The sequence below is a fragment of the Emiliania huxleyi genome (assembly GCF_000372725.1).
Source record: "Emiliania huxleyi CCMP1516 chromosome Unknown EMIHUscaffold_18, whole genome shotgun sequence".
Taxonomy (NCBI): domain Eukaryota; phylum Haptophyta; order Isochrysidales; family Noelaerhabdaceae; genus Emiliania; species Emiliania huxleyi.
The window spans coordinates 439,584-466,722 of record NW_005200784.1 but is presented as its reverse complement, the minus strand read 5'-3'; the positions used below and the strand labels follow the sequence as shown (position 1 = coordinate 466,722).

Here is a 27,139-nt window from a genome sequence, read left to right as displayed (position 1 = left end):
GTGAGCGGCGAGCCTGACAGCCTGAGCGTGCATGGCGAGCTAAGCAGCGTGAACAGCCTGGCACGGGCTCGCCGCCAGCCCTGACGCTCGTCTATCGCCGCTAGCTCCTCCAGAATTTGACGGTGCCGCGCATCGGCTTCGGTGCGGGTGACGAGGTGCTCCACGGTCAACAGGACGTCAGGCTCGACTCCGAACAGCGTCGCCGCGCCTGCTCTGCTCTGCTGCGGCATCGATGAGTCGACGCTACCTTTATTTGAAGTTTCGCACGATCTCGGAATTACCCTAAATGATAATTGCTAAGAAGATTTACTAGCGTAGCGTCGCTATGAAATCACCGAAATTCGTTAAAATGAGTACATGTGATTCACTTGACATCAGATGGCCAGGGATGGATCAAGTTAGGATCAAGCAGTGGGAAGGGGACACGCTTTGGCGCCGCGGGAGCGATCTTGTTGCTCACCGTCAGCACGCCGCACGCCTCCTCAGAGGCCTTGCCCACCTCTCCAGATGTTGCGAGGACGCCACCCGGCATGGCCGGTCCTGTGGGTGCCTGCACCTAAATTCACACCATCGTGTTTCGTGTGTGGCACACTCGCTCGCGGACCGACGGTGTTGGCGCTTGTTGCCCCGATGCTGGCGGCGGAGCTGAAGCGGGCACGTTTGAAGGCGGGAGCCTCGGCGAGCGGAGGCTCGCCCGCCGACGCGAGCGTCGGCCCCACCTCGTCGCAGCCGCTCACGTTTGAGACGCTGTCCAATTTTTCCGGCGGCCACCACGGCGGCGAGCTGAGGGCGATGTCGCTGCCTGCGGACACGCACATGATCCCGCTGTCCGCGATCCCGCCCAAGCCCCGCGTCCGCCCCTCGCCCGCGCCTTCGCTCAACCTAGCCGACTTCCCCATCCTCGAGCTGCCCGAGCCATCGCTCGGCGAGAGTGCAAGCTTCTCCGCCTCTCCACCGGGCACGGTGGTGGCGGACGACGACACGGTGGACGCGGTGCACGTGGAGGAGAGCGGTGGAACGTGCGCGCGCGCTCCGCCGCCGCCCCCTGCCGCCCCTCGCCGCCGTTTGCTAGGCACCGCGTCCGACGCGCGCCCGCCGCCGTCCCACGCCAGGTCTCTTTTCGTGCCTCCGCCCCGCGCGGAGAATGTCTTCGTGGCGGCCGCCTCGGCGCCAGCGTCGATGCTCTGGGGACCTCACGCGCACAAGCACGGGAGGCGCGCGCCCCTCTCGCCCCCGTGACGTGCCTCCCCTGCTCCCCGGCTGCGCCCCCCCCCCCCCCCCCTCTTCTGCCAGGCGATGCAGCAACACCCGCCCACGTGACCCGCAAACGCACACCCCCTCGTGCGACCGCCTCCCCTACTGCTGGCGCCCCCCCGACGCATGCATCATCGACGACCCATGGCTTTGTACACTCCCCTCTCCCCTCCCCGGAGCTGACGCGTGTCGCGACCGGCCTCTGCGCCTCCTCCCGCCCCTCCCCCTCCTCCCCCGAGGCGGCCATCCCCCGCCGCCACGTGGCCGAGTGCATCGGCCGCGGCGCGCGCGCTCGGATTCGAGCACCGCGCTGCTCTCTGCATCGAGACGTTTTGTGCTATATGCGGGCGCCGAGCCACATAGGCTCTCGTGTGTGCCGCCTTCCTCGAAAAGTGTGGTGCTGTCTTGCGACACTTTTTAGCCGCGCGGTGTCCGCGAACTTTTTCGGCGTTTCTTTTGGACACGTTTGTACACAGGACAGTGAAAACAACGCCCCCCAGGTGCCCATACGCATAGCGCATTTTTCCCCCGCCGGGGCTTTTTGGTTTTTGCTTTTTCCGATGAGCGATGTGACACATCTTGTGTGTTGTGTCCGCGCACCGCACGCCCCCTCTCGGAGGCGGGCGCGCGGCCCGGGCGTGGGCCGGGGGCGGCGGCGGGGGGTGCAAGCCGCGCGGCTGCACCTCCCCGTCGCCGACACACACCGTCCCCGCACGCCGCCACGCTCGCCAGCGCTCTCTCTCGGACGCCCTCCCCTGCACACGCGCCCCCGGCCAGGTCCACCGACTGGCGAGACCGCAGCGTGACGCTCGCGACTCCGCGCGCCGTCCATCGCCACAGAAATAACACCGTGGCCCCTTTCGGGTCTCGGCTCAAGTCTCCGTCCCCCGCCCTCCGGCCACGCGTCATGGCAGCGTCTCATGGCAGCGTCAGCCCCAGGCGGCCGGGTCGCGCGGGCTCGCTTCCAGAAGCTCCTTCATGTTGCGCAGCCGCATGCTCGCGTCGTCCTTCTTGCGCAGCACCTCGGCCTTCTCCGGCGCCGCCTCCGCTTCGCCGCCGGCCGTCACGTTCGCACCCGCGGCGCGCAGCTGCAGTCGGAGAGAGGCAGTGGCGTGTGGGGAGGTGCGGGGAGGTGCGGGGAGATGTGGGGAGGTGTGGGGAGGTGCGGGGAGGTGCGGCGAGGTATGAGGTGCGGGGAGGTGCGGGGAGGTGCGGGGAGGTGCGGGGAGGTGCGGGGAGGTGCGGGGAGGTGCGGGGAGGTGCGGGGAGGTGTGGGGAGGTGCGGGGAGGTGTGGGGAGGTGTGGGGAGGTGCGGGGAGGTGCGGGGAGGTGCGGGGAGATGTGGGGAGGTGTGGGGAGGTGCGGGGAGGTGCGGGGAGGTGCGGGGAGGTGCGGGGAGGTGCGGGGAGGTGCGGGGAGGTGCGGGGAGGTGCGGGGAGACGTGGGCGTGGGGGAGATTGCACCTCGCGCGAGAGGGAGAGGTCGAGATCGTACGACAGCCGCTCAGTCGCAGCCTCGAGCTCGGCCTAAAGGGGGGGTGGCCACCGGGGCGGCTTGTGGACGTGCCCCGACGCGCGTCCTTGGGACGTCTCCTGGCCACGCGAGAGCTGACTGCTGCTCCGCCTGCAGATTCTCGAAGATTGCCTTGGCGTGTCGCCCGCCCTGCGTCTCCCCGCTCCCGCCCGCGCCCGCGCCGCCGCCACCGTCCGCCGCTGCTGCCGCCGCGCCGCTCGCCGCCGCAAGGCTCGCCGCCGCGCCACTCGCCGCCGCGAGCCCCGCCGCCGCTCCACGCGCCACCCCGGCCAGGAGGCGAGTGCTGAGCGACCCCTCGCCCGGCGGCGGCGGCGCGCGGCGGGCAACGCCGGGCCAGCCTTGCTGGCCGGCCAAGTGCGCCGCGACGATCCCGACCGGCGGGTTGCGCCGCAGCTGCTGCCGCTGCAGCCGCGCCTCGTCAGCGTTGCTCGGCGGGAGAGCGGGCGGCGGCGCGTGGGCCGGCGGCGGCGCGTGCGTCTCGTCCGGCTTTGGGATGTAAAAGGCGAAGGGGTACGTGTTCTTGAGCAGTCGGCGGCAGGCGATCAGCACCTCGACCGCCTCCCGGAGGTAGTCGAGCTCGATCGCCGTCTGGCCGGAGCTCGTCCGCGACAGCTCCTCGCCTGACGAGTCCACCGCTGACTCGTGAGGGACGGGGCGTGGCCGGATCTCCGCACCCGAGAGAGGCTCGCCAATCTTGCGCGAGACGCTCTCGCGGAGCGCCGTCTCGAGCTCCTGGCTCTTGCGGTGGCCGTCGTACCGGTCAAAGTAGTGCATAAAGTACGCGAGGTCGTCCTGCGCGGTCCCGGCTCCGGAGGGCGGCGGCGCGTTGCACGGCTGGCCGTGGTGCGACTTGTCGGTCGAGAAGCAGAAGAAGCAGAACTGGTGGCCGCAGCGGCAGGCGATCCAGTTGCAGCCTCCGTTCTTCTCAATGTGCATGTGGCACTTTGGGCACCGCTTCGCGTTCGCGCTCATCCACTGCCCCGTCGCCGAGTCGTCCTTGACCTTGTCTTCCCAGCGCGTGAGCGTCTCGCACAGCAGCGGCGCGTGCGCCTCGCGCGAGCACTGGAAGCAAAAGGTCATGCCGCACGCACACGCGCACTCGGTGCGCGAGAGGTCGCGCACCTTGATCACGAAGTCGCACCCCGGCGCGGGGCACCTGTCCGCAGGCGGAGGGGCGCGTCAAGCGCCGTCCTCTCCCAACCATGCCCGCCGCAGCGGCCCCTCTGGCGCGGCGGTGGGAGGACACGGGTCTGGGACACAAGTCTGGTCAGCGAGGCGGCGTGGGAGAGAGGCGCGCCACTTCAGCAGCGGAGAGTCGTCCACGAACTGCCGCTGCGCGAAGCGCGCGAACTTTGCGTACGAGGCGCCGTCGAGGAGCGCCTGGGCGAGGGCGGGCTCGACGAGCGCCGTGCACTCGTCGTGCATGCACCGGATCGCCTGCGCGTTCCCGTCTCCGAGCTGCGCTGTGAGGTGCATCTTCCAGCACGAGTTGCAGAAGCGGTGCCCGCACCGCAGCGCGGAGCCGTCGGTCGCACAATAGTCGGCGAAGCAGACGCCGCACTCGAAGGAGTCGGTCGACGGGCCCGCGTCGCTCCGCTGCCGCTTCACGCCGGCTTTGTCGAGCGCCCGCTCACGGTCGGAGAGGACCTCCTCGATCAGCCGCTCCTCTTTCCACGCGTACCGGCGGAGGAGGGAGGAGGCCGCGACGCGGCTCAGGTCGAATAGGCCCGCGATCTTGTCGATCTGCTGCTCCTGCTCGTTTGCAAGATCAACGCCGCTCATCACGATCGCGTCGTCCTCCTCGCTGCATGCGCCCGCGTCCTCGGTCTCCTCCACATCAAAGGCAGCGTCGTCGTCGTCGTCGTCAGAGTAGCCGTCGTCACTGCGCTGGCTCCATGACTGCGAGGAGCGGCACATGATGACCGAACCCTGCCAAGTGGATGGTCAAGCAACTCGCACCCCAGCCAGGCCTTGCCAGCCGCGGCAAATTTCTTTTAGTTCTTCGATTTCTTTCTTTACTCTTCCAGAGAAGTGCCCGTTTTTATTGCGCAACCCTAGCCGAGCTCCGTTTTGACACACTGTGCACCTGCCCCTCGGTGCGCGCCGTTTGGTTCGATCGAATTTCGGTGGCACCTCAGTTCACAGTTGCACCTCCCCTCGGTTGGCAGGCTGCAGTGGAGGAGGAGAAGAAGAAGGAGGAGGCAGCGGCAATGCCAGCACTATCCCAACTGATCAACCAAAGGCGTCACCATCTACTCTGATGAGACAAACACGCCCGCGACAAAAACAAGTACCACACCGTCCGCGGCGGCTACCTGACTGAGTTCTACCCCAAGAGCGTCCCGCTCCCCGAGCCCGAGTCCCTTCCAGCTACCGACGCGATTCTCAATGGCACTTGCAAATCCATGTACCCGCGGCCGCGGGCGCTCGCTGCCATCAAGAATCACAAGGACTGGTACGCGCACCAGGAGCTCGTCAAGGCGCGGGACGTGCACGTCAAGAACAACCCGTCCCTCGGAGACAGCGCCGTCAACAACCGCGAAGCCTCGCGCTTCGTCTCCGCCTCAACGCCTTTCGCCGGCAAAGCCCTCGATGTCCGTGTCGACGGCACGTACGCCACCGCCCTCTCCTCCGACGCCCTCCAGGACGAGCTCCAGCGGAAGCTCGGCCTTTGGCTCTCCGTGGCGCTTCCCACCCTTCGGGTCGCGCTCGAGCGGGGCATGCCAGTCGATTTCTTCGGCGACTACCTTTACAACAAGGCCCACCACCGGCGGCCCCACGACGGCGTCCTCGCCGCCTGGGCGGACGCGATGCGCGCCCCGGCCAACGCGCCGGTCGTGCACGGTGACAAGGAGAAACCATAGCTCACCCGGCAGTACAACGAGGGGTACAAGGTCGACCTCGCGGAACCCCACGCTGGCCCGGGAGGATGCGATGAGGTGAATGAAGTCAAGCTCTGGACGCCCCTCCTCAAGACCTCCTCGACGGGCGTTGGCAACGCCTCGAGCGGCGGCACGCCCGCCTCCGTTGGCCACTCCTACGCCTTCGGCAACACCGAGGAGAAGGCCCGCCGCCTAAACATGGGCTGCAAGGCGCGCGGGCAGCCCGGCCAACCCTTCGACCACAAGAACGGCCACGGCTACGTCAAGGCGCATCGCGGTTTCTACCTCGACGCGATCTTTGTCAAGCGCAACAACTTCAACCTGCTGCTCCACGAGACGTTCGGCGGCGGCTTCTCGCCCACCGCCGTTCTCAAGCTGCGCCGCCTCGCGCGCAAAGTCGCGCGCGGCAGCGTCGACCGCACGGCCTACTCGCCCAAGTACTCGCTCTCTTTTATGTCCCACCATGCAGAGCGCATCTCTCTCTCTGTTGTGCGAGGCGTGAACCGCGCCATTCGCTCTCACCTGGCAACCCTGTCTGCACGTCTCGCGCGCGCGTGAACAGGGCTCCAGGCCCCAAATGACGTGTGAGTGTTAGAGTTGTTTGGTATTGCTAAAAATCTCTCTCTCTGATGAGTGTTGCCCCATTCCCTCTGCGCATGTCTTGTCGCCCTAGGGGCTCGGGCCCAGCCCTGAACTCCTCACGTTGCAGAGTGTCCCTTGTAACGTGAGAGATAAGACAAATAAATAGAGCAGGCATCTCCACCTCCAGGAGATATGGGCGACGCACGAACACAGAGGCACAGTGCGCACCCCGCCCCGCAACGTCAGAGAGTGTGTTGTGTGTTCTCTTCTTTGCGCGCCAGTCCCGTGCCCGGTGTCGTGCGAGCGAGTTGGTGTTAGGTTAGGTTAGGTAGGAAGGTGAAGAACAGCCAGGCTCGGACTGGACACCAACGCGGTATGGGTGGGACGCGAGACAGATGATGACGACACGCACGAGCGACACACAGACACAAACAGGCTCACAAGACACACAGCCAGTTGGCTGCCACACACCCTGAGTTGGCGTACACATAACTCAGGGCCAGTCACGGGTGATGCTCCGATAAACTCTCCGGATCTTCGACAAAAGCAGGACATTTCTTTTTTCAAAGTGCAAGGTGTGAATATGAGGTTTATGATAGGGCTACTACGACGAACTATGCGGCAATCGACTGGGGCGCAGGGCCCCAGCACATCCCGCGCAGAGACCTCGTAGTAGCCCTCCCCGTAACCGACTTTCCCGACTACCAGCGGAAGCTCTCCCTGACCGGGATCAGTGTGCCGCGCAGTTCGATGGGAAAGACAACTACCATCAGACTGCCGAGTGGCTCACCAAATTCGGCATCTTGCGCGTGCACTGGACGCTCGAGTCCATGCACGGCAAAAACATCTGCGATGCGCTGAGCAACCTGCCGTCGAACGCGATCACTGAGGCGATCCGGTCGGGCAATTTCATATTCTCCGCGGCTCTCGCAACGTCGTCCTCTATCTCGCCAAGGCACGAGCGACCCCGGCTGTCGCGAAGTCGTTCAAGGAGGGCTGGTGGGCGATCGAGCGCATCTTCTACGGCTTCTTTCAGCACTCCAAGTTCACCGCCCTTGCCGTCCCCAAGGCTGATGGCTTCAACGGCTCACACGACGTCCACATGTTCGCGGGGGATTGCAAGGATGCGGCCGCCGCGCGGAAGGATGGTCTCCTGACCACGTACGCTAGTATTGAGCCGTGTTATGCTCATCGTGCCGTGCCGTGTAGTGTGCCGTGTGTTGCCGCACGTCACGCGCCCCTCCTAACCCCCGCACCGGCTCCCTGTCACAGGCGCGGTATTCCATGCGCGTGCCCGCCGTGCATCGCTCTTCTTTGGGGGGACTGCGAGATGGTCGCCGTCTTTGGCAGGGTCAAGAAGCAGAAGGCGCCGCGTGCCGCAGGCGAGACGGCCGAGCTGCGGCAGATGGAGTCGCTGGAGGTGTGGGCCGCGTCGCTCAAGGCGAAGCAGCTGTCCGCTGTCCGCGCAGATCGGCGCGAGCAGTCGCTCGAGGGGCTCTACTGGCTGGCGGTGCTCAAGGGGAAGGCGTACACGCTGGCCGAGGACACGGTCGTCAACACCGACACCATCCCCGCGGGCTATCTCGTGGTCAAGGCGCAGTGGCTCAGGCTCGAGCAACGCGAGTGCGAGGGCAAGCTTCGCTGCTCGAGGCCGAGACGCTCATCATCGTGGGTGAATCACATGGTGCGGCTGGCGGGCTTGCGCTTCTCGCCCGGCCCGGGCGGCCCTTCGGACCGCCAGCTGAGGAGCGCGCGCGAGAAGCTCTATTATATTGGCCTACAGACGCATTACTCGCTCGAGGCGTGCTGCAGTGAAGACCAGTCTTATTGAACTTGTCGTTGGAGGTGTCGATTTGTGCAAAAATGTGTGTTAGATAGCGCCTAGATGGCAAAATTTTCTTCGCCTCCGGCGGGGCCGCTCGCCGCGGGGCTAGAGAGTGACTTTTGTCGATGTCGGCTAGAAGTGCTGCACGTTTTTCAGAATTTCACCCACAGTCGTCCTCCCTGTCGCCTCCCCCAGCACACACGGTGCCAAAAGGGCACAAACAAGAGCACAACAACACAACAGACGACAGGGAGTAACGTGCGAGGCTAGAGCAGACCGCTCCGCCTCTAGCAATCTCGCCGGCCGCAAGGCACGGACAAGACCGTGTGTGGGGTCTTGTGAGGCGTCTATGGACGCTCCCTCACAGCCGCTAGCGACCAACTGCTAGCCCTAACTCGCACTCATGGGTGGTGTCAGTTCATTGTGTGAGTGTATGCGAGCAGAAGCGCGTGTGCTAAATCTAGGCCGCAACGTCGTGGCATATGACTTGGGAGGCGTGCGACCGCAGCGCGCCCGTCGTAAGGTCGACGGGGCGCGCGTGTCAGCGAGGAGAGTTGCGGGCGGAGCCATACCCGACTTTTCGAAGACGAGCCTCCCCGCGCCACGGTTGCCAGCCGTGCCTTCGCGGGAGTCGCCCCTCGAGCCGCGTCCCGTCGGCACTGTCCCTGAGTTTGCAGCACACACACACTCGACGAGGGCAGTCTTTCTTCCGGCCGACGGGAACGTGTCGCGCGCCGGCGACGGTTGCGGCGGGGTGGGTGTGTGTACGAAGCGCCGATGGCACGACCACCGCCCTGCATGGAAGGCCGGGCAAGGGGACGGCCCGCGCACGTTCCGCGAGCTTGTGCCAAATTCTCTTCAGGGTACTGCGGCGCTCGAATTCTCTCTCGGGGCGGACCGACATACCATACGCAAGGCCATGCGTGGGCAGCCAGGCGAGCTGGATTCCTATCGGGGCGAGGGTGGCACGGTATATCCCTTCTACACTGCCAACGAGCAGTCGTTTGACGACGACGACACTCCACCGCCAACGCCAATGTGGAGCAACCTGCCACCACCCGCGCCGCCAGAGACGGCTTCCCGTTGGAAGGCCGTGCGCAAGCAAATCTCGGTGGCGGGGCGCTTCTGGTCGGCCGGCCAGGATCGCGCCGAGGAAGCCGCCGTCTCAGCGCTCTCGGAACTGCTGCAGGGGCTCGTGGCGCAGGGCGCACTGTCGCTCGAGCGGCGGCTGGTTGAGCACCGCGACACGCCGCCGGGCGCGGTGTGGCCGCACGGCTGGCCGCCGCGCTACACGCAGCGTGTGCTTCAGCTGCCACTGACAGAGGCGCCGCATCCCTTCCTCGCGCCGCCAGCCGCCGCCGCCGCCCGCGCCTTGGCCGCCTCACCCCGCCGCTCTCGACCCGCCTGCCGACCACTCTCCCGCCGCGACGCATCCACCGCCCGCCGCCCGCCCTCCCGCCGGCAGGCGTCCGTCCTCGACCTCGTCGCGGACCTGAGCGCCGGCGCGCTGCCGCCGCTGCAGTACGTCGCGGGGCTGCTGCATGCGGCAAAGGCGTCGCTGGCGCAGGCGCGGAGAAGGAGACGCCTCTCTGCGGCTCCGCGCCATTAGCAGCAGCAGCCGCCGCCACCGCCGCAGCAGCAGCCGCCGCAGCCGCAGCCGCTGCCGCTGCCGCTGCCGCTGCCTTTGCCGCAGCCGCAGCAGCAGCCGCCGCAGCCGCAGCAGCAGCAGCTTTCCTCTCGCGTCTCTCCCCTCCGCCTCGCTTCCCCTCTCCTCGATGCCGCCGCAAGCAGCAGTGCCGCGCACGTGCCCATCTCACCGCCTCCCCCCACCCCCACCCACCTCCCTCCCGCCCCTCCCGGCCCCAGCTCCCAAACGTCCTACGCCACGACGTGCCGACCGGTTGCGCCGTCACCGTCGTCGGCGACCTGCACGGCCAGTTCGGAGATTTGCTGCACGTCCTACGCAGCAGAGGCGCCGCGGGAGCCGCGGTAGCGAGTCCCTAGCGAGGGGACCAGCCCGCCCGTGCATGTGAGCCTGGTGTGTGCGCGCAGGAGAAGATTCCCCCCCCCCCCCCCTGCATTGGCATCACGCACATGCGCCACCCCACCTCCGCCACCTCCGCCACCTCCGCCACCTCCGCCACCTCCGCCACCTCCGCCACCTCCGCCCGCCCGAAGGTGCCGGAAGGCTTCCACTGGCCGTACGGGCCAGGGAGGCACCTCGCGACCGTCTTCTCCGCCTCAAACTACGCGGGCAAGACGCTCAACAAGGGCGCGTACGCACTGCTCGGCGCGACCGGCTCGCGCCTCTCCGACCCCGCCTTGAGTCCGCTGCCGCTCGACGCCGCGCCGGGCGCCGCCGCGCCGGCGGCCAGCCCCGCCGCCGAGGAGGAGGGAGCGACGGCGGAGCACCCGTTCGGAGGGTTGCGGTTCGTGTCCTTCGACGCGGAGGAGCTGCCGCGGCTGCGCGTGTCGCAGCGGCGCCACCAGCTCGTCGCGTCCGCCGTCCTCGCTCAGCGCGATGAGCTGCTGGCTGCGTACCAGGCGGCCGACTGCCACCCTTAAAGGGGGGGGGGCATCCTTGCTGCACCGTCTTGAGCGTCGTGCTCTGCCGTGAATAGGCGGCCGACCGGGGGGCGACGGGCGAGCTGCCCGTCGATGTGTGGGAGGAGGAGACGCGGCGCGTGTTGCGCACGCCGCCGATGCTGCTCCCGCCGATGCGCTGCTTCTTGCTCGGGCGGGACTGGGGTGGGTCGCCGACGGTCCGCTACCAGGCTTTCCTCGGCCGCTTCCGGCTGGCGGTGCCGCAGCTGGCGCCGCTGCTGCCGTACCGGGACTACCTCGTACTGCTTCTCGCCAACCTCGACGCCAAGCGGAGCGGCGCCGTCTCGTCGCGCCAGTTCGCCGCTGCGTGCAAGGCGTTGCATTCGCAGTTTGGCGCGGCGGCGGCGCTGTGCGCCAAGCCGGAGGAGGTGCTGGCCGCGATGGGGATGGCGGCGGGGCGGGGCTCGCGGGAGGGGAGCGTCGCCATCCGGAGCGTGGCGGCGCAGCTGTGCGTGCTGGTGGCCGGCTGCCCGGGGGCGGGCAGCACCTCGCTGAGCGGCTTCCTCTCGCGGCTGTCGACGGACGAGATTCTGCTCGCGGCGCAGCCGTCGCCGGAGACGCCGCGGGGCGGTTCGGCGGGCGAAGCGGGTGATTCCTCCTCCGCGCCGATGGAGGAGGAGGACGGGGGGGCGGAGGAGGCCGGCGACGGGCGAAGCATCTCGCCGCCGCGCCGCTCCTCCTCCTCGACGATGGTGTCGAGCCGTGATGACCTAATGAGTGATGGTTGAGGGAACGGGAGGCGCTGGCTGACGGCACCAGGCGCTTGCTGGCCAACCGCCGTCTCGGCCGCCCCTGCGAGACAACTCTCATTGTGTGTACGCGCGAGGTGTGCGAGAGTCTCGAGCGCGGAGAGTTGAGAGAGACAGAGAGACAGAGAGACAGAGAGAGAGAGAGAGAGAGAGAGAGAGAGAGAGAGAGAGAGAGAGAGAGAGAGCGTGCTATATCGGCTTTGAAATTCGCATCCCCAGCGCCGTTGTATACACTTCCAGAGCTCCTCACGCCATTGGCATTGCCGGCTCCACGCTCCACCTGGACCTGCAGCTGCACCTCCTCCGTCCTCGCGTCCCGAAACGCGAAAGGACAAAAATATGCGACATGCGGGTTGTTTCGAGCCCCAGCCGCGCCGGACTACCCCTAGCCCTACCCTGCTAATAACGAGTTGTACCCGGTTAAGGATGTAAAATTTGTATAGAGACACGCCATTTTACTGACCAATCAAAACTTGTATCACTCTCGGCTACTGAGCAGTTTCGCTTTGCTGCGATCGCTGACTGACTGAGCGACCGCGCCGCCAGCGACAACCAACGCGTGCAGTCCCGCTCGTAGCTCTGGCCTTCGACTGCCGGTGGCGGGGACCATGGGCTGCGGCGCCTCTAGTGGCGGGAAGAGGACCCCCGCGCCGAGCGCCACCGCGTCAGAGCCTGAGAGCCATCAGCCTCTGACCCAGGAGGAGGTCCAGGCGCGGATTCAGTGCTCCGAGCGGTCTCAGACACACCGCCTGGGCCAGACCGGCATCACGATTCGGTGCGCGCGCCGACCACACCTCTGTGCTGGCTCTCCATCTCGCCGAGGCAATGTCGGCCAGACTCAGCAACCAGCCCCCTCACCGCAGAGCCCCTTGGCTGCAGGTACGCGCACGTGTCCCAGCGCGGCTACTACCCCGAGGATCTGTACAAGTGCAACCAAGACGCCATCAAGGTTCTTCCCTCCTTTGGCGGCGACGACGCCCGCTTCTTTGCCGGCGTGTTTGACGGGCATGGCGCAGAGGGCGACGCGTGCTCTCACTTCGTCCGCGACAACGTCGAGGAGCGCTTGAAGGCGGCGATGCAGGAGGAGCCAGCTGACTTTGAGCGCGCCTACACCGAGGCCTTTGCCGAGATAAACGAGCGGATGCATGAGCAGGACTTTGACGACTCGATGTCGGGAACCACTGCCATCACTGCCACCTTCCACGACAGCGAGGTCTCGATTGCAAACATTGGCGACTCGCGCGCGATCATCGGGCAGCGGCAGGGGAAGCGGCTGATGGCATTCTCCCTCTCCGTGGACCAGACTCCTTACCGGCGGGACGAGCGCGAGCGGGTCAAGGCCTCGGGCGCCGTGGTGATGTCGTGCGACCAGGTGTGCTATGCGACGCTTCCGAGACCTTTCCAGAGCCCTTGGCACAAATTGCGGAATCGCACCGTCGGTTGAACACCTCAGCTCCCGCGCATGCTTCTTAGCCCGTCCCCTCACCGCCCCCTACCCCTCAGCTCGAGGGAAATGCCCCCTTCCACGAGGACTGGGGCATCAACCTCGGCGAGGAGATCGACAACGGCGGAGACCCGCCGCGGGTGTGGGCCGAGGGCAAGTCCTTCCCGGGCTGCGCCTTCACGCGATCGATCGGCGACTCGTTCGCCGAAGCGATCGGCGTGAATGCCGAGCCCGAGGTGCTCTGCAAGCAGCTGACCCCCGCCGACAAGTTTCTTGTCCTCGCGTCCGACGGCGTGTGGGAGTTTCTCACCAATCAGACTGTGGCCGACATGATCTGCAACTTTGACGACCCACTCGAGGCGTGCCGCGCGGTAGTGGCGGAGGCGTACCGACTGTGGCTGCAGTTTGAGATTCGCACCGATGACATCACCGTCTTCATCGCCTTCATCGACTTTGACGCCTCCGCCGCTGCCGCCTGCCCTGCGCCGAGGGACGACGATTCGGGGAGCACACCAAGAACCTCTGCGGACGCCATCACCCTCGGCGGCTCATTGGTCGCCGCCGGCGAGAACCGGCCTGTCCGGCGCGGCATCTCAAAGGAGAAGCGACGGGAGATGGCCATCACCACCGCAGCGCCGGACGTAATCGCCTCCGACGACGACTTTGCGCCACCCGTCGCTCAAAAGACAGAGGAGGAGTCTGCACGCATCCGGGCTGCGGTCAAGGCCAACTTTCTCTTTGCGTACCTCAACGAGGCGCAGCTGCGGCGCGTGCTCGACGCGATGGTGAGGCGCGACGTCGCCGCCGGCGAGGTGGTCATCCGGCAGGGTGACCCCGGCGACTATTTCTACATATGCGAGTCGGGCGACTACTCGGTCACTGTGAGCCCAGGCGATAACCAGCCTGCCGTCGAAGTTATCTCATACGCCGCGCAGGGCGGCAGCAACCCGTGCTTTGGCGAGCTCGCACTGATGCACAACAAGCCTCGCTCGGCGACCGTGACCTGCGTCTCGGCTGGCTCGCTCTGGGCCATCGACCGCCGCTCCTTCCGCGCGATTTTGATGAAGTCGTCCTCGCACCAGCTCACGCGCACCCTGCGCTCGGTCGAGGTGCTCCGATCGCTGTCGCTCAATCAGCTGCAGCGGTTGGAGGAGCTGCTCACCGAGGCTAGCTACTCAGACGGCGAGTACGTGATCCGGCAGGGTGAGCGGACTGACACCTTTTACGTCATCCTTGAGGGCTCCGTCGCCGTAACCAGGAGCGATGACCCAAGCGACGCCGGCGCGGCCGAGAAGGAGTTAAGCACCTTCTCTTCGGGATACTTTGGTGAACGGGCGCTCATTGAGAAGGCGCCGCGCGCGGCGAACGTGATTGCGCGCGGGCCGCTTCGCTGCCTCTGCGTCGGCCGCGACGGTTTCGAGGAGGTGCTCGGCCCGCTGCAGTCCATCATCGACGCGGACAGGAGGCGCAGGGAGCGCATCTCAGAGCAGCGGCTGCTACAGCGCGAGGCGCAGGGACTGGCGAGCGTGCGGCGGGGTGACTTTGTAATGTACGCGCTCGCGGGCGGCGAGTGCTGCGAGCTGGCGCTGGCCACGCATGCGCCGAGTGGCGGCGAGTACACCCTGCGCGGCTACTCGAAGGCGCGCGTGCAGAGCGCGGGCATGGCGGAGCGGGTGATGAGCGAGGCGGCGCTGCTGGCGGGCATCGCCACCGCGTCGCCCTTTGTGCCGCTCGCGCTCACTCACTTCCAGGACGAGTCCCACCTCTTCACCGTCTTCAAGGTGCGCGCCGTTAGCGACCTGCAGACGCTGCTCGACGCCGCAGGTCACTCGATTCGACAAGAGCTGTTGGCGCTGGCCTCCTCGTTGACCCACTCAACGGACTCTCCTTCTATAGGCCAGCTCGACGAGGATTCGGCGCGCTTCTGCGGCGCGGGCGCGCTGCTCGGACTGCTCCACCTCCACAACGAGGGAATCATCTACCGCAACCTTTCGCCCGACGCGCTCGCACTGGACGCGCGCGGCTATCTGCAGCTGATGGACCTGCGGTACGCAATCCGCTCCGATGGCGGAGCAGCGATCGACGCGTGCGGCTCCGCATACTTCCTCGCTCCGGAGCAGCTGGCGCAGACGGGTCACGGTGGGCTCGCCGGCGCCGCGCCACCGCTCCCTTCTATTTGCCCCCGTCCGACCGTCGTCTAGTCGATCCACAATAGGCGCGCCGGTCGACCTCTGGGCGTTGGGAATCCTTCTCTTTGTGCTGCTCACGGGCGGTGTGCCGTGGATCGCGCCCGACGAGGACGTGGATGCCGTCACCGAATCTCAACTCTACCAGCGCATCACGGCACACCGCCACGGCGGCGTGGCCGCCGCCGCAGCGTATGGCTTCTCGAGCGGCTTTGAGGCCTTGGTCAACGACCTGCTGCACCCGAGCCCAGCGGAGCGGCTCGGCTGCAACCCCGCCGTCCGCGACGGCGTGCCGAGCCACGAGTGGTTTCGTGCAGTTGACTTCGACGCTCTCAGCCGCGGCGAGCTCGAGCCGCCTCACTTGCTGCGCATGTGGTGCGTCGATATGAGCGCGTCCCTCGCCCAGCGAACGCCGGACGCTGCTCTCTTTTTGGAGCCGCCGCCCGAGAGCGACGCGTCCTGGTGCAGAAACTTCGGGGTGGTGGGAGACTGGGCGGCGAGTGGCGAGAGGTGAATGTGTGTAAAGCCGTACTCCATGCACTTGTTACAACAACATGACATGTACATGTACGAAGGTGGCACGCCGCTTTGACCGGTCCCGCCGTATTACACTTTACAGAGTCAGAAAGCACAGCGAGAACACGAGAGAGTGTGATCGACTGATGAGTGGCTTCGAGAGTCACAAACACGCCATGGATGCAGAGCCTGGCCCTCACGGACCACACGCGCATGTACGAGAACACTCGCCCTCGGGGGAGCCGCCCCAAGCAAGACATCCCACAAACTCAGACATAATCCTCGTCCTCCTCCTCGTAGCAGGCCTGCTGCCCCGCCGCCGCCATCGGCTCGACCTCCGCGATCCCCGCATCGAGCAGCGCCCGCTGCTCTCCCACTGACCGGCTGAGTTCCTCCGAGGCGGGCAGGAAATTCGCTACGTCCTGCACCACCTCGCGCGCCGCTCGCAGCACCGCGAGGGTTTGCGGCGCGCGGAAGCGGCGCGTGAGTGCCTTCTCGGAGCGCAGCCCCGCGAGCTCCTTCTCCGCCACCTCGCGCGCCACCTCCGCGAGCACGGCCGAGGAGAGCTGTGCCGCCGCCGCGTCGTCGTCGAGCGACTCCGGCACGCGCAACGCGGCCATCTCGCGCAGGGCGGGCGCGTAGCCGCCGTCCTTGGTGATCTCCCCCACCGTCTTGGAGAGGAGGTGCAGCATCTCCGAGAGGCGCGCGATGGTCTGCACGCGCGACAGCGACGCCTACCACTCAGGCGACGCGGCTCAGGCGCCGTGTCGCCGACCGCACACCGCGCACGCGAGAGGAGGCCGCCTTGCCCGAGCGGAAGGCAGCGACGGCGGAGCTCACCTGTTGCAAGAGCCGAAGTGCGTGCGGGGGCGGGGAGAGCCGTGAGGGACGGCCGAGGCGCTCGCCTGCGTCTGCCGCGTGCGCAGCGCGCCTCGCCACGCCACCATCGACGCGAGGGAGGAGAGGCGGCGATGCGCCTCGCCCGCGCGGCCGAGGAGGGCCTCGTCAAAGTGAGATCCACCCCCCTTCTTCTTGATCGAGCCGAGCCGCGCGCCCCACTCCTCGGCCGCCAGCGGCAGCCCGAGCGAGTCTGCCGCCCCCTCGAGCTCCTTCAGCGCGCCCTCGGCTGCGTCGACGCCATCGCCCAGCTCGCCGAGCGCGCGGCAGACCAGGGCGGCCACCTCGTCCTTCCGCTCGACGAGCCGCGTGTTTGCCTTCTTCCGCAGGGCCTGCTTCATCGCGTCCGCCGCGCTCACCTGCCTCGCCGGCCGCGCGGATACCAAGCTCTGCGGCGCCCCCGCCGGCGGGGGAGGCGGCGGGGAGGGAGCCTTCGGCACCGCTACTGGCGGCGGCGGCGGCGGTGGCGGCGGGTTCGGCGGTGGGGGAGGGGCGGCTCGCACGCACGGCGGCGGAGGCGGCGGCGGCGGCGGCGGCGGCGGCGGCGGCGGCGGAGCCTTCGCCACCAGCACCGCCGGCGCCGGCTGCGGCGGCGGCGGCGGGGGCGGCTGCGCGGCGAGGGCCGAGCGGACGAGGTCGGCGGCGCCGGTGGAGAGAAAGTGCTCGAGGCGCGAGGAGAGGGCGTCGAACTTGGAGGTGTACTCGCGCTCGCGCTCGCGCGTCTCCCGCTCCGCCTAGAGCGGCGACGTGCGGGCGGGCGTCGAGGAGGCGCCGCCGTGAGTTGTGTGCGTGTGTGTGTGCGTGTGCGTGCGTGTGCGCGCGCGCGCGTGTGTGTGTGTGCGGGGGGGGCGAATATCACACGAGCGCCTGAGCCCGGACCTGCGCCTGGACCTGCGCCTGCAGCTCGGTCTGCATCTTCTCTCTCAGCTCCGCCTCGACCTGCTGCCGCACCTGCGGCGGCGAAGAGAGCGGCGAGGAGAGTGGTGAGGCGTGCAGTGCGGGCGGGGAGGGGGGGGCGAGGCAGCGCGACCGGTGGTTGGAGCGGGCCAGGACTGGAGGCAGCGAGGGAGGGACGGCGGCGGCGCCTGCTCCCGAACCCGCTCGAGCTCCGCCGTGTGCTCTTCCAAGGAGACGGCCCGGGCCCGCAGCGCCGGCGCCGCCTCCGCCGGCGCCGCGAGCGCCTCCGGTGTGGTCGCGCGGGCGGTCTCCAGCGTCGCGTCCGCGGCGGAAAGCGACTCGTCGAGGGACGCATCCGGCGTCGCGTCCAGCAGCGTCGTGTCCAGCAGAGTTGCCTCGAGGGCGAGGGGCTCGTCCAGCGAGCTTCGCCGCTCGTCCAACAGAGTCGCTCCCGCGCACACCGCCGGGCTGCACGCGTCAGCCACTCCGGGGCTCGCTGCTAGCGCGCTGTTCCGCCGCTGCCGCACCAGCTCGCTGGCCCTGGAATCGCCCGCCCAAGGGTCGCCCTTCAGGCCGGCGCCGCCGGTGAGCACTGCTGCGCCAGCGGGCGGTGGCAGCGGCGGTTCGACGACCGTGGTGCGCTGCAGCGCTCCCGAGGCCGCGCCCGCCGCCGCGTTCGCAGCCGCCGCCGCGAGGTGCCGGGAGGCGGCTCGAGGGCGGTGCGTGTCGGTGCCTTGCCGCCCGCTCTCGCCGGGCGGTGCGGGCGGCGTCGCGGCTCCTCGGGCGGCGGCGCGGCAGGCCTCCTCGACCTGGGAGGGTGCGGGCGGCGGGTGGGCGCGGGCGGCGAGCGGGTGGAGTGGAGAGGCGGGGGCCATGCACCTGCCGCCGCCGGATCTCTTCAGCGAGAGGCATCAGCGCGGGAGAGGCGGCGGGAGAGGCGGCGGGAGAGGCCCACGCGGTCTCATCGTCGTCTGCGCTCTCTCCGCGCCGCGAGGGGTGCGTCGCGTGCTGCGCCTCGCACGGCGTGTCGGGCAGCGAGCCGGCCAGCTGCGACGAGCGCGAGGCAAGCGGCCCGACACCGAGCTGCCAGCCGCTTCCCTCCCAACACGTCTCGTCGCCGTCTGCGAGCGGCGACGGCAGCGGCGGCGTCGGGTTCGACGACGCCGGCGACGGGAGCGGCGGGGCGGGCGTCGAGTGGGATGAGCCCGGCGAGGGCACGGGCGGTGTCTCGGCCGGCGGCGACGTGAACGCCGCTGAAGGCAGCCGCGATGATGATAGCCTCGCCGGAGTCCACAGCGGGGTCCGCACCGCCGCCGCCGCCGCGAGCCGCGGCGGTAGGGACGGCAGAGAGAGCTCCGGGGTGGGGCGGGGGGGGAGAGGCGGTAGTGGCAGCTCAGGCGTGGCCTGCGACTCGACCGGCGGCGTCGATCCGACCGGCCTGAACGGCGATGGCCCGGCCTTGAGAGGCGGCGCCGCCGCCGCCTCACCCTCGGCTAGTGTCGGAGCCGAGGAGAGGGCTGAGCTGCAGCGCCGGATGGGGATAAAGTCGCCGCGGTGGCCCAGGCGGCGTGTCGGTGGCTGGTTGGCGATCCGGTGAAGTATCGCGAGGTGGCTCTCCGCCTTTTGCGCCTCGGGCCAGCCCTTTGGAGCGCCGAGGTTGTCTGCGGCTGTGCTCAGGCGCCGGAGCGGCGAGCTGGCCGCCGCGTACGTCGACGTGGCGAAACTCATCGGCGCCACCCACGGGGGAGAGCTGGGCTCCAGCACCTGAGGCTGCGGCGATGAGCGTGGCGACTGGAAGCAACGGCGGGATGACGATGGCGATGGCGTCTCGGGAATTAAGAGGCGGTCAGCAGGCGGGCGGCGCGTGGCAGGGCTGTCCATGCTGAAGGTGGCGGCGGCGGAGGCACGGCGGCGAAGGCAGGCACGGCCGGCGACGGGCTGCACGATCAAACCAGCTGGTTCACAGCCTTGTTATTGAGAAGAAAATACCTCGGATGGCGCTGTGCGCTGGTCTGTGAGACGGCGTGCCGTTCTCCCATCCCTCCCTTGGGTTGTCTGCTTCTTTCTTTCTTTCTTTGGTCTGTGAGAGGTTGAGGTGCGAGCCCTGGAGGCCCTGGGGATGGGGTGAGACTACCCGCGGGCCTAGAAGGCCCGCGCGCAGGGGGGTGGGACATTGAGACCGGTCATGAATGAGTGCGCGACACGCATGTTGCGAGCAGCGTTGTTGATGTTTTGCGCGTCGCCACAGACGGCGGCGCGCGAGAGCTGTTGCGAGTGGTGCTGGGCGAAGCCCCGGGCGCTGCCGGAGGCTGTGCCGTAGTGGGTGCGGTCGACGGCGCTCGGGCTGCCGACCTCTTCACACAAAAACACAACCCCGGCCCCAAGACGCACAAGCTCAGACAGTCGAGAAAGGGATCGACAGCAACGACAGATCAGTCAGAAGTCAGCGCTGGGTCCCAGACAGCATCGTCCGTCAGAAGTCTGTTCACAGTTGTTATTGAGAAGAAAATACGTCAATGGCGCTGTGCGCTGGTTCACATACTCGTAAACGCACAACCCCGCCCGAAATCGCACAGAGACAGTCACGCAACACGGGGGTGGGTTCACACAAAACAAAAACACAACCCCGGACCCAAGACGCACAAGCACAGACAGTCGAGCGAGAAGGGAGAGACAGCAACGACAGTCAGAAGCCAGCGCTGGGTACCAGGAAGGCGAATGCGATGACGGCCTCTAGAGTGTGCTCTACTTCGAGTAGCTAGTGAGCTCATACGCACGCCGGCAGATCGCGACTATATACAGCTAGTTAGGAGCCGACCGACCCTCGCGTCCGGTGTTCATCGGCCGGGCGGGCCACCCGCCCACGCGCCGCCTACGCGCAGCGCGTGCGCCGCAAACTCGCCCGCCGAGAGCACCGGCCGGTCGCCATCGGCCGTCGCGAGAGGCCTGCCCGGCTGTCGCCGCGGGGCCCCCACGAACACCACGCGTCGGAGGCGGTGCCGCGCGAACTCGCGCGCAAAGTGCACGCCCCACGCCCGCCGCAGCGTCGTAGCGAAGTAGGACCGCGCCTCCCTCGCGCTACGCGCGCCGATCCGCCTCCAGTGCTGCTTGGATGCCGACTCCACCACACAATCGAACAGCTGGTGCAGGTCGTCCGACGCCTCCGCGTAGGCCCTGACAACGAGGCTGCGCACGGTGCCAAACGAGCGCAGCACGGAGGACACGGCGTCCCTCGAGCCGTTGTTCCATGCCTGCACGTGCGGCTTGGCATCGAGCGCCGCCGCCCGCGCCTCGTAGTCGCGCTGGACCAGGTTCGCCCTGTCGGCGACAGCGCCGCCCTGGCCATCGTCGCGCGCCCGGGCCGGACACCACTGTAACGTCCGTTCCGGGCATTTGAACGCGACCTTCGGGGGCAAAGACATGGGCTCTATGGCTCAGACTGGACTCCTCTTGGTCCCTTCTGATGCCCTAGGCCACACCTGGGCCTTACCTGGGGTCCTAGGGGCCGGGCAGGGTTTGCCCCCCCCAACTGCGAAAGGAATTCTCTTTCCGATGAGCGGAGCTTGTGGGTGAACGCGAGCTGCACTCTCGTTGCCCTTGCCCATACACACATGACGACAGCCGCCGCCCTCGTGACGCTCGGCCTCGCCTTCACGGCGCCCGCCAGCCGCCTCGCGCCGCCGCGCGTCTCGTCTGCTCGGATGATGTGCGCCGCGGTCATGCCTGAGACGCCGCCGGCTCTCGAGTCCGACTGCGGCTTTGACCACGTGCCTCTCTCGATCGCGCTGCAGTCCGGCGACTTTCTGGAGGCGCGGCCGCCCGGACCGCCCGCGACAACGCACACCGCCTGCCCTCGCCGCCGCCGCCGCCGCCCATTCGCCTCTCGCCGCCGTGGGTGGCAGCAGACGGCGTTTGCGGCGGCCGCCTCACCCTCTCCCGGCGCCGCCCTCGGCCTGCTCATGCCGCCCGCGGCGCCGCAGGCGGACCAGATCACCCGCGACGCGCTCATCAAACTCGCGGGCGACTCCGCCGTCTCGCGCGGGTACGTCTACTTTGCAGAGGTGCCAAACCTGCCCGAGGCCGACCTCGCCACGATCGAGCGGCTGTGGCTGGCGTACAGCGGGGGCAAGTTCGGCTACTCGGTGCAGGTCAAGGCGCTGCAGAGCAAAAAGGTCAACAACAACCTCGAGAAGCTCTTCGACAAGATTGGCTGGAGGAACGAGAAGGGGCAGCTGCTGCGCTGGCTGCCCGAGAAGGCGGGCGCCAACTGCCGAGACGCCTCCTCCCTGCTCTGTGGTCCGCTCTCCTCGCCCGCTCCTCACCCTCCCCTCCGCCCACCACCTCGCCAGGCGAACAACGAGTTCATCTACGAGCTCGACGCCGCGCCCGAGGGCCACCTGCCGCTCACAAACACGCTGCGTGGCCAGCAGCTGATCACAGCGCTCTTCAAGCACCCCGTATGGGCGCGCGACGAGTTCCAGTGAGGGCGGCGGCGCAGGGCCGGGGCGAGGGGCACGCACGAGGCAGCAGGGGGCGCGTACTCCGGGAGGCGCCCGAGGCGGAGGCGCGTGGCGGCAGGCGAGGCGGCAGGCGAGGCGGCAGGCGAGGCGGCGGCAGCGTGCGTCCCCCGTGGGCGGGAGGCGCACCCCTCGCATTGCTCGGAGCGCGTGCAGCGGCCGCTCCTTGAGACATGGACCACTACTACGGGCGCCGCAGCGGGATCCGCTGCTCCTCTCGTTTGCCGCGTTGGGTTTGTGCGTGTTCGCTCGTCGTGCTCGCTCTGGTTCGGGCAGTGACCGTGTATCGCGTCTCGACGTAAAGAAAAAAACAACTGTTTTTTCAAAGGCAAAACACCCGCTGCGGACCCTCGCCCACTCAACACACAACACCCTCTCACCGTGGAAAGAATTCAGAGTCTCAGAGTCCCTTCACCTTGTGATTTTTGCATTTTGGCACGTTTGGGTCTCAAAATCGTCCCGATTTCATAATATGTTCGTTTTCGTACGTGCATCCGCGGCGCCCAGCGGTGCCAGCGGCTCCCATACCTCTAAGAGGCCACCCACCTCCGATAGACCCTTATATCCGCGTTCCACGCCCAATAGAGGCAGCTGCAAGAGGGCCCGGACGGGCACTGCGGCACACACTGCTCGCTGCTCGGCCATGCGGTAGCGTTTGGTGATGCCGCCCCTGCGCGGGCGGGGGCGTCTCGCTCGGCAGCAACTGCGCCGCGCAGCGCAGGTTCGAGGGTCGCGGTGGATGGGTGCACCGGAAGACGTAGCGGTCGAGAAAGCGCTCAGCGACCGCTACGTCTCGAGGATGGAGCCGTCGCGCAGACCCGAACGGCCGACCGGCAGTAGCAGCAGGCGCCGGAGGGCGCGGGAGGCAGCGGCGACACCTCGGGCCAGAACTGCGAGCCCTCGGCTGGTGAGGGGGGGCGCTCATGGGTAAACGGCTCTGGGACTTAGCTAAATCGCGCATCGAAATCGGGACGATTTTGCTAGCGCACCGTCACAAGGTGGGGCGTTGGGGCCATGCCTGAGCGCTGAGGCGCCCCCTCTCCACCCCCGGGGGCCCCGCCCAGCTACCCTCAGCTAGCTCCACCCCACATGAGGACCACTCGAGCGGCCGCACTCTGCTCGCTACCCCCCCTGCACAACTAAGCTCATCCCTGCTGCTAGGGGGGGGGTCTGACCCCCCCAGCAGCAGAGCGCTCCTGCTGGGGGGGGGGGGTCCCGACCCCCCCAGCAGCAGAGCGCTCCTGCTGGGGGGGGGGGGGTCCCGACCCCCCCAGCAGCAGAGCGCACTGGACCCAGCTCTCCCGCCTCCTCGCCGCCGCCCCCCCTCTCCGCCCTCGGTTCGTGTTTAAGCGGTACTCGTACGCTCGAGGCGGTTGTGTTCGCCGCGCCTTCGAGCCCAATACACCTCGCGAGAAAGCGCTGCGCGGTACTCGGCAGTGTCGCAGTGTCGAGCAACACTCGGTGTCAGAGCGTCGCGCCTCCATCAGTAGTCTCATCATCGAGTGATTGCTGGCCTGTCGCCTGTGGCGTATGACCTCGCGCGGATATCACCAACGACGAGCATGCGAAGATAGGGAACAATATCTTGTACAGCCCGCTGTGCTCCCCGCTGTGCCACGGCGTACGATGGGCTGCGAGAGCCGTATCTTCCCTCCTTGAAGCAGAGGAGCCGCGAGGCACGAGAGGCGTAGAAGAGAGGCTGGCGTGCCCCGCACCTCCCGGTTGGCAGTAGGAGGGCCCGCCGGTGAGACCACTGATTTTGATGCCGACTATAAATTCTCGCCACTGGAACGCATGCTACTTACAGCTGCTGTCTGTACAGAGATGCCAGCACCCCCCACAGGCAGAGCGCTCCTGCTGGGGGGGGTCCGGACCCCCCCAGCAGCAGAGCGCTGCTGCTTGGGGGGGGGTCCCGACCCCCCCAGCAGCAGAGCGCTGCTGCTGGGGGGGGGGTCGGCCATGAGCTTAGTTGTGCAGGGGGGGTAGCGAGCAGAGTGCGGCCGCTCCTCGTACCAAGGTGTCCAAGTGGACCAAGCCTACGAGGGCGCATTCGCAACTCCCCCTTTTTTTATGGTTTTATACCCACATTATGCGAGAAGAGTAAGGTGAGAGGAGGATCCACAAGGGCCGGTCTTCCATACTGCGGTCAGAAGATGGGTCCCGTACCATGCGGAATCGACCCTATCCTCGGAGATAGCCGCGCAGCGGCTATGTAGGTTATCCAACAACGCGGAGAGGAACCGACATAGAACAAACTCCCACCGAAAGGTGGAACGTGACGCGTGGCCGGATCGTTACGTCCGTCCGTGCGCGGAACTCGTGTGTCGGACCCTCGCGCCCCCAGGCGCCCGAGTCCCGTTCTCGTCTGCCCCACCCTCCCTCCCTGGCAGACGTTTTGTAGTGTTCGTGTGTGTTCGAGCGTCGGGGCCTTATTTGGGCGCCGACGCTCGGGGTCGTCTGGCAACGGCACCGGGAGCTCGAGACGCAGCTCTCGGGGCCAGCCAACCCAGGAGTCGATTTTAGGACCAATCTCAATGACAATCTATCAACATGAACGACGGGGCCTCGGACGCGATGGATAAAGTGCCCGAGACTTGTCAAGAAGACGGTCTCCAAGTGTAGTTCCGGGTTGTGATTGTGCTTGTGCATGAGCGCCGGTGGTGCACCTGCCTGCGGTGCGCCTGGCGGGCTTGGCGATCGTGGTGAGGGTCGGCATCGGCGTACGGTTGCAATCGTCAACGCGGGTATGCCGCGCGACGTGGCGCACCCATTGGTGGCCGCCTCCTTTGCACTGCTGTGTAGCTCGCTGCACGAGGCTGGTCACCGCGTGCTGACCTATCTCTTCCTCTCCAACGCGAATGGCGGAGGAGCGGAACGCGGCGGGACGGCAGCTATGACAGTTAGCGACAGGCAGTGGGAGCACGCACTGTGCCTCTACAAGCCAGCGTGCGTGCTGGTCTCCGATGCGGCTCTGCCGTGCAATTACCAGAACTGCACACCCGTGTTCTCGCGCCCATGACTCCACCTACAACTGGCTCGCTCAGTTCTACAAGTTGCGACTCGCCTATCGCATGGCGCTCGATGATTCCGCCTCTCGAGGGCTTGCCATCGATTGGTTTGTGCGAGTCCGCACGGACATGCTGCACTTGCAGCCGCTGCCGCCGCTCGCATCCTTCATGGACAGCTCTACCTATGTGCCTTTGGGGGTGATGACAAGCGTTGCCAAGTACCAGATGCTCAACGACCACATGTTTCTCTGCCCTGCGGGCTCGTTGTGTGAGGATTATTTCCAAGTGAGTGCGCGTGTGTACGGAGACTGCGCCCAGAAGCAGGCGGCGGGGCAGCGCGTACGTGCGCCATGGCCACCGCAGGAGTTCTGGGCCAGCCGATTTCAGTTCGACCCCAAAGCGAGGGCGTCCGGCAGTAAGAGGACGTTGCGCCATTTCGAGCACGCGTACACGATCGCTCGCAACTTTGGCCCCCACTGCGAAAGGCTCGAGTGCGACGCCACGAATGGCTTCGCCACCGGCCCACCGGCTGCGTCGCCACACACCTGACTGCACACATGGCCGGATGTTTGCGACTGCGGGCTGTCTGGCGGGACGTCACATGGCAAAGGCACGCGTGGGGCTCGGCGAATAAGAGTCACTTGACCGCGCTGTTCCGTGCCCTCTTGATCGACTCTGTCTCGACGACACTGTCTCAGAGCCAAAGGAAGCTGGTTGAAATGCTGCCAGCCGCGCGGGCTCGTCCCGCCGCCTTGCTCAACAGTGTTAGTTAGTTCAAATGAAGTCGGATGGAACTGTAAAGAAGTGTATGAAATGCGACTGGTTCATTTGCATGTACATGTCAGTTGTAGAGTACTTTTAGCTTACTGGGAAAAAAGGGAGAGGGGGTTGTGTTCTCTATAGTGTGTCAGTTGTAGGAAAACCTGCTCCGACTTAAAAGCAAGCCTCTCTCACAGCACAGTTGGCACGACAAGGGCGTGGACTGCGCACACTAAAACAAATGGCTACCCAACGCGGCCAAAGGATCTCCACCAACGAGTAGTGAACCTTGAGAATGGCAAAAAAAGAAATATCCGGTCTTCGCGCGCTCGCTGGGATTTCACTGGCCGGGGGGGCGGTGCTGGCGGTTTGCCTTCCACCGCACCGGCACGCTGCTCGCTGCCGAGCGATGGATGACCAGGCGGAGCTCGAGATGTGGCGCGAGGCGCTCGAGGATCCCGCGATTACCGCCGAACCCGACCGCATCGCTCTCCTCGCCGCAGCACAAGCGGCGATGACCGCCCACCCCACTGTCACGCGGCACGGCAGGGAGGAGGAGGGCGAGCCGCTGGACCGCGAGGTCCTATCTCGCGTCGCAGACTTCATCGGCCGCATGGCTGGCAACCCGCTCGGCCTGTACTTCCTGCGCGCGAGCACCGTTCGAGACCTACGCAACTATATCGACCGCCCTGACCATGGGTTCCCAAGCGCGCGCGAGATCTTCTTCCACAGGCTCGTGCACTCGTGCTTCCGTTTTGTCCACGACCGCTACACCGGAGACGGCTATGTCGAGCTCGCGCTGGTGATGCACGGCCTAGCCGACCCCGACGACTCAGCGACATGGGACATGGGCTTCAAGCTCGGGCCGACCGCCGAAGCGGCGGCCGCGTGGCAGTCGTGCGTCGACTGGAGCTGGGTGACGGCGACGCCGACCGCGCCGTGGCTGCGCCCCCCGGCTCGTGCGGAAGGCTTGTTGTCGCTGCAGGCGCTGAGCGTCCAAGCGGCAACCGGCCTCTTCACTGCGCAAAACGTCGCAGCTGAGGGGTACCCGGCAGATATAGTCTCGGCGCTCAGCGCAGCCGAGTTCCTCGAGGCGTGGCGCGCCGCTGCCACCCGGCGCACTGACGGGGTGTCGATTTGCTCGGCGGGCGGCTATAGCGGCTGCGTTCTGCGCGACGTGCATCGTGCGGCCTGCCTACCGCAGCGGCCGGACGCGGCGACGGTGCTCGAGCATGTCCTCACCCTGCAGGGCCCAGAGCCGCGCATCATCCACGCGCTCAAGGACAGCGCGCGCATCATCGCCCCGCACGCGAGCCACTCGTTGGCAAACGCCTTTGGCGAGAACGCCACACCCTACGTGCGCAACTACATCATGGTCGAGCGCGAGCACGGACACACCGACACCCAAGGCGCCCCGCCGCCCCCGAAGCGCGCACAGGGGCAGGGCGGGGCGAGTGTCGGTGCGAGTGTCTCCGTCGCCTCCTCC

General features: G+C 67.1%; 10 protein-coding genes across 10 annotated transcripts; 8 read left to right on the top strand and 2 right to left on the bottom strand.

Moving 5' to 3' along the window:
- Positions 1–587: 587 nt before the first annotated feature.
- Positions 588–1,733, top strand: EMIHUDRAFT_421085 (hypothetical protein). Its single transcript, XM_005783417.1, has 3 exons — positions 588–1,019; positions 1,113–1,215; positions 1,292–1,733. Exons 1-3 carry the CDS (start codon positions 631–633, stop codon positions 1,673–1,675), a joined length of 876 nt encoding a protein of 291 aa, XP_005783474.1. The 5' UTR covers positions 588–630; the 3' UTR covers positions 1,676–1,733.
- Positions 1,734–3,711: 1,978 nt separating this feature from the next.
- EMIHUDRAFT_415290 (hypothetical protein) lies at positions 3,712–4,747 on the bottom strand (the record flags this gene model as incomplete). The annotated part of the gene is made up of 2 exons (XM_005783416.1): positions 4,085–4,747; positions 3,712–3,943 (listed from the first exon to the last, which is right to left on the bottom strand). Coding segments are annotated over exons 1-2 (852 nt in total), but the record flags the coding sequence as incomplete, so codon positions are not given.
- Positions 4,748–6,834: 2,087 nt separating this feature from the next.
- Positions 6,835–8,082, top strand: EMIHUDRAFT_203121 (hypothetical protein; the record flags this gene model as incomplete). The annotated part of the gene is made up of 4 exons (XM_005783415.1): positions 6,835–6,839; positions 6,914–6,984; positions 7,142–7,412; positions 7,524–8,082. The coding sequence occupies 4 exons, from the start codon at positions 6,835–6,837 to the stop codon at positions 8,080–8,082; spliced, it is 906 nt and encodes a 301-aa protein (XP_005783472.1).
- Positions 8,083–8,995: 913 nt separating this feature from the next.
- Positions 8,996–10,641, top strand: EMIHUDRAFT_203120 (hypothetical protein; the record flags this gene model as incomplete). Its single annotated transcript, XM_005783414.1, has 3 exons — positions 8,996–9,374; positions 10,289–10,402; positions 10,499–10,641. 3 exons carry the CDS (start codon positions 8,996–8,998, stop codon positions 10,639–10,641), a joined length of 636 nt encoding a protein of 211 aa, XP_005783471.1.
- A 137-nt stretch (positions 10,642–10,778) lies between these two features.
- Positions 10,779–11,660, top strand: EMIHUDRAFT_449640 (hypothetical protein; the record flags this gene model as incomplete). Its single annotated transcript, XM_005783413.1, has 1 exon — positions 10,779–11,660. One exon carries the CDS (start codon positions 10,779–10,781, stop codon positions 11,406–11,408), a length of 630 nt encoding a protein of 209 aa, XP_005783470.1. The 3' UTR covers positions 11,409–11,660.
- A 649-nt stretch (positions 11,661–12,309) lies between these two features.
- Positions 12,310–13,322, top strand: EMIHUDRAFT_63658 (hypothetical protein; the record flags this gene model as incomplete). Its single annotated transcript, XM_005783412.1, has 2 exons — positions 12,310–12,801; positions 12,984–13,322. Coding segments are annotated over 2 exons (831 nt in total), but the record flags the coding sequence as incomplete, so codon positions are not given.
- A 165-nt stretch (positions 13,323–13,487) lies between these two features.
- On the top strand, positions 13,488–14,324 carry EMIHUDRAFT_63702 (hypothetical protein; the record flags this gene model as incomplete). Its single annotated transcript, XM_005783411.1, has 1 exon — positions 13,488–14,324. A coding segment is annotated over one exon (837 nt), but the record flags the coding sequence as incomplete, so codon positions are not given.
- A 93-nt stretch (positions 14,325–14,417) lies between these two features.
- On the top strand, positions 14,418–15,420 carry EMIHUDRAFT_60709 (hypothetical protein; the record flags this gene model as incomplete). Its single annotated transcript, XM_005783410.1, has 3 exons — positions 14,418–14,697; positions 14,770–15,012; positions 15,089–15,420. Coding segments are annotated over 3 exons (855 nt in total), but the record flags the coding sequence as incomplete, so codon positions are not given.
- A 424-nt stretch (positions 15,421–15,844) lies between these two features.
- EMIHUDRAFT_203117 (hypothetical protein) lies at positions 15,845–19,097 on the bottom strand (the record flags this gene model as incomplete). The annotated part of the gene is made up of 8 exons (XM_005783409.1): positions 15,845–16,309; positions 16,520–16,831; positions 17,105–17,206; positions 17,352–17,423; positions 17,503–17,524; positions 17,709–18,178; positions 18,249–18,467; positions 18,786–19,097. The coding sequence occupies 8 exons, from the start codon at positions 19,095–19,097 to the stop codon at positions 15,845–15,847; spliced, it is 1,974 nt and encodes a 657-aa protein (XP_005783466.1).
- Positions 19,098–20,942: 1,845 nt separating this feature from the next.
- EMIHUDRAFT_434349 (hypothetical protein) lies at positions 20,943–22,216 on the top strand. The gene is made up of 3 exons (XM_005783408.1): positions 20,943–21,178; positions 21,350–21,625; positions 21,719–22,216. The coding sequence occupies exons 1-3, from the start codon at positions 20,981–20,983 to the stop codon at positions 21,851–21,853; spliced, it is 609 nt and encodes a 202-aa protein (XP_005783465.1). The 5' UTR covers positions 20,943–20,980; the 3' UTR covers positions 21,854–22,216.
- Positions 22,217–27,139: the final 4,923 nt, after the last annotated feature.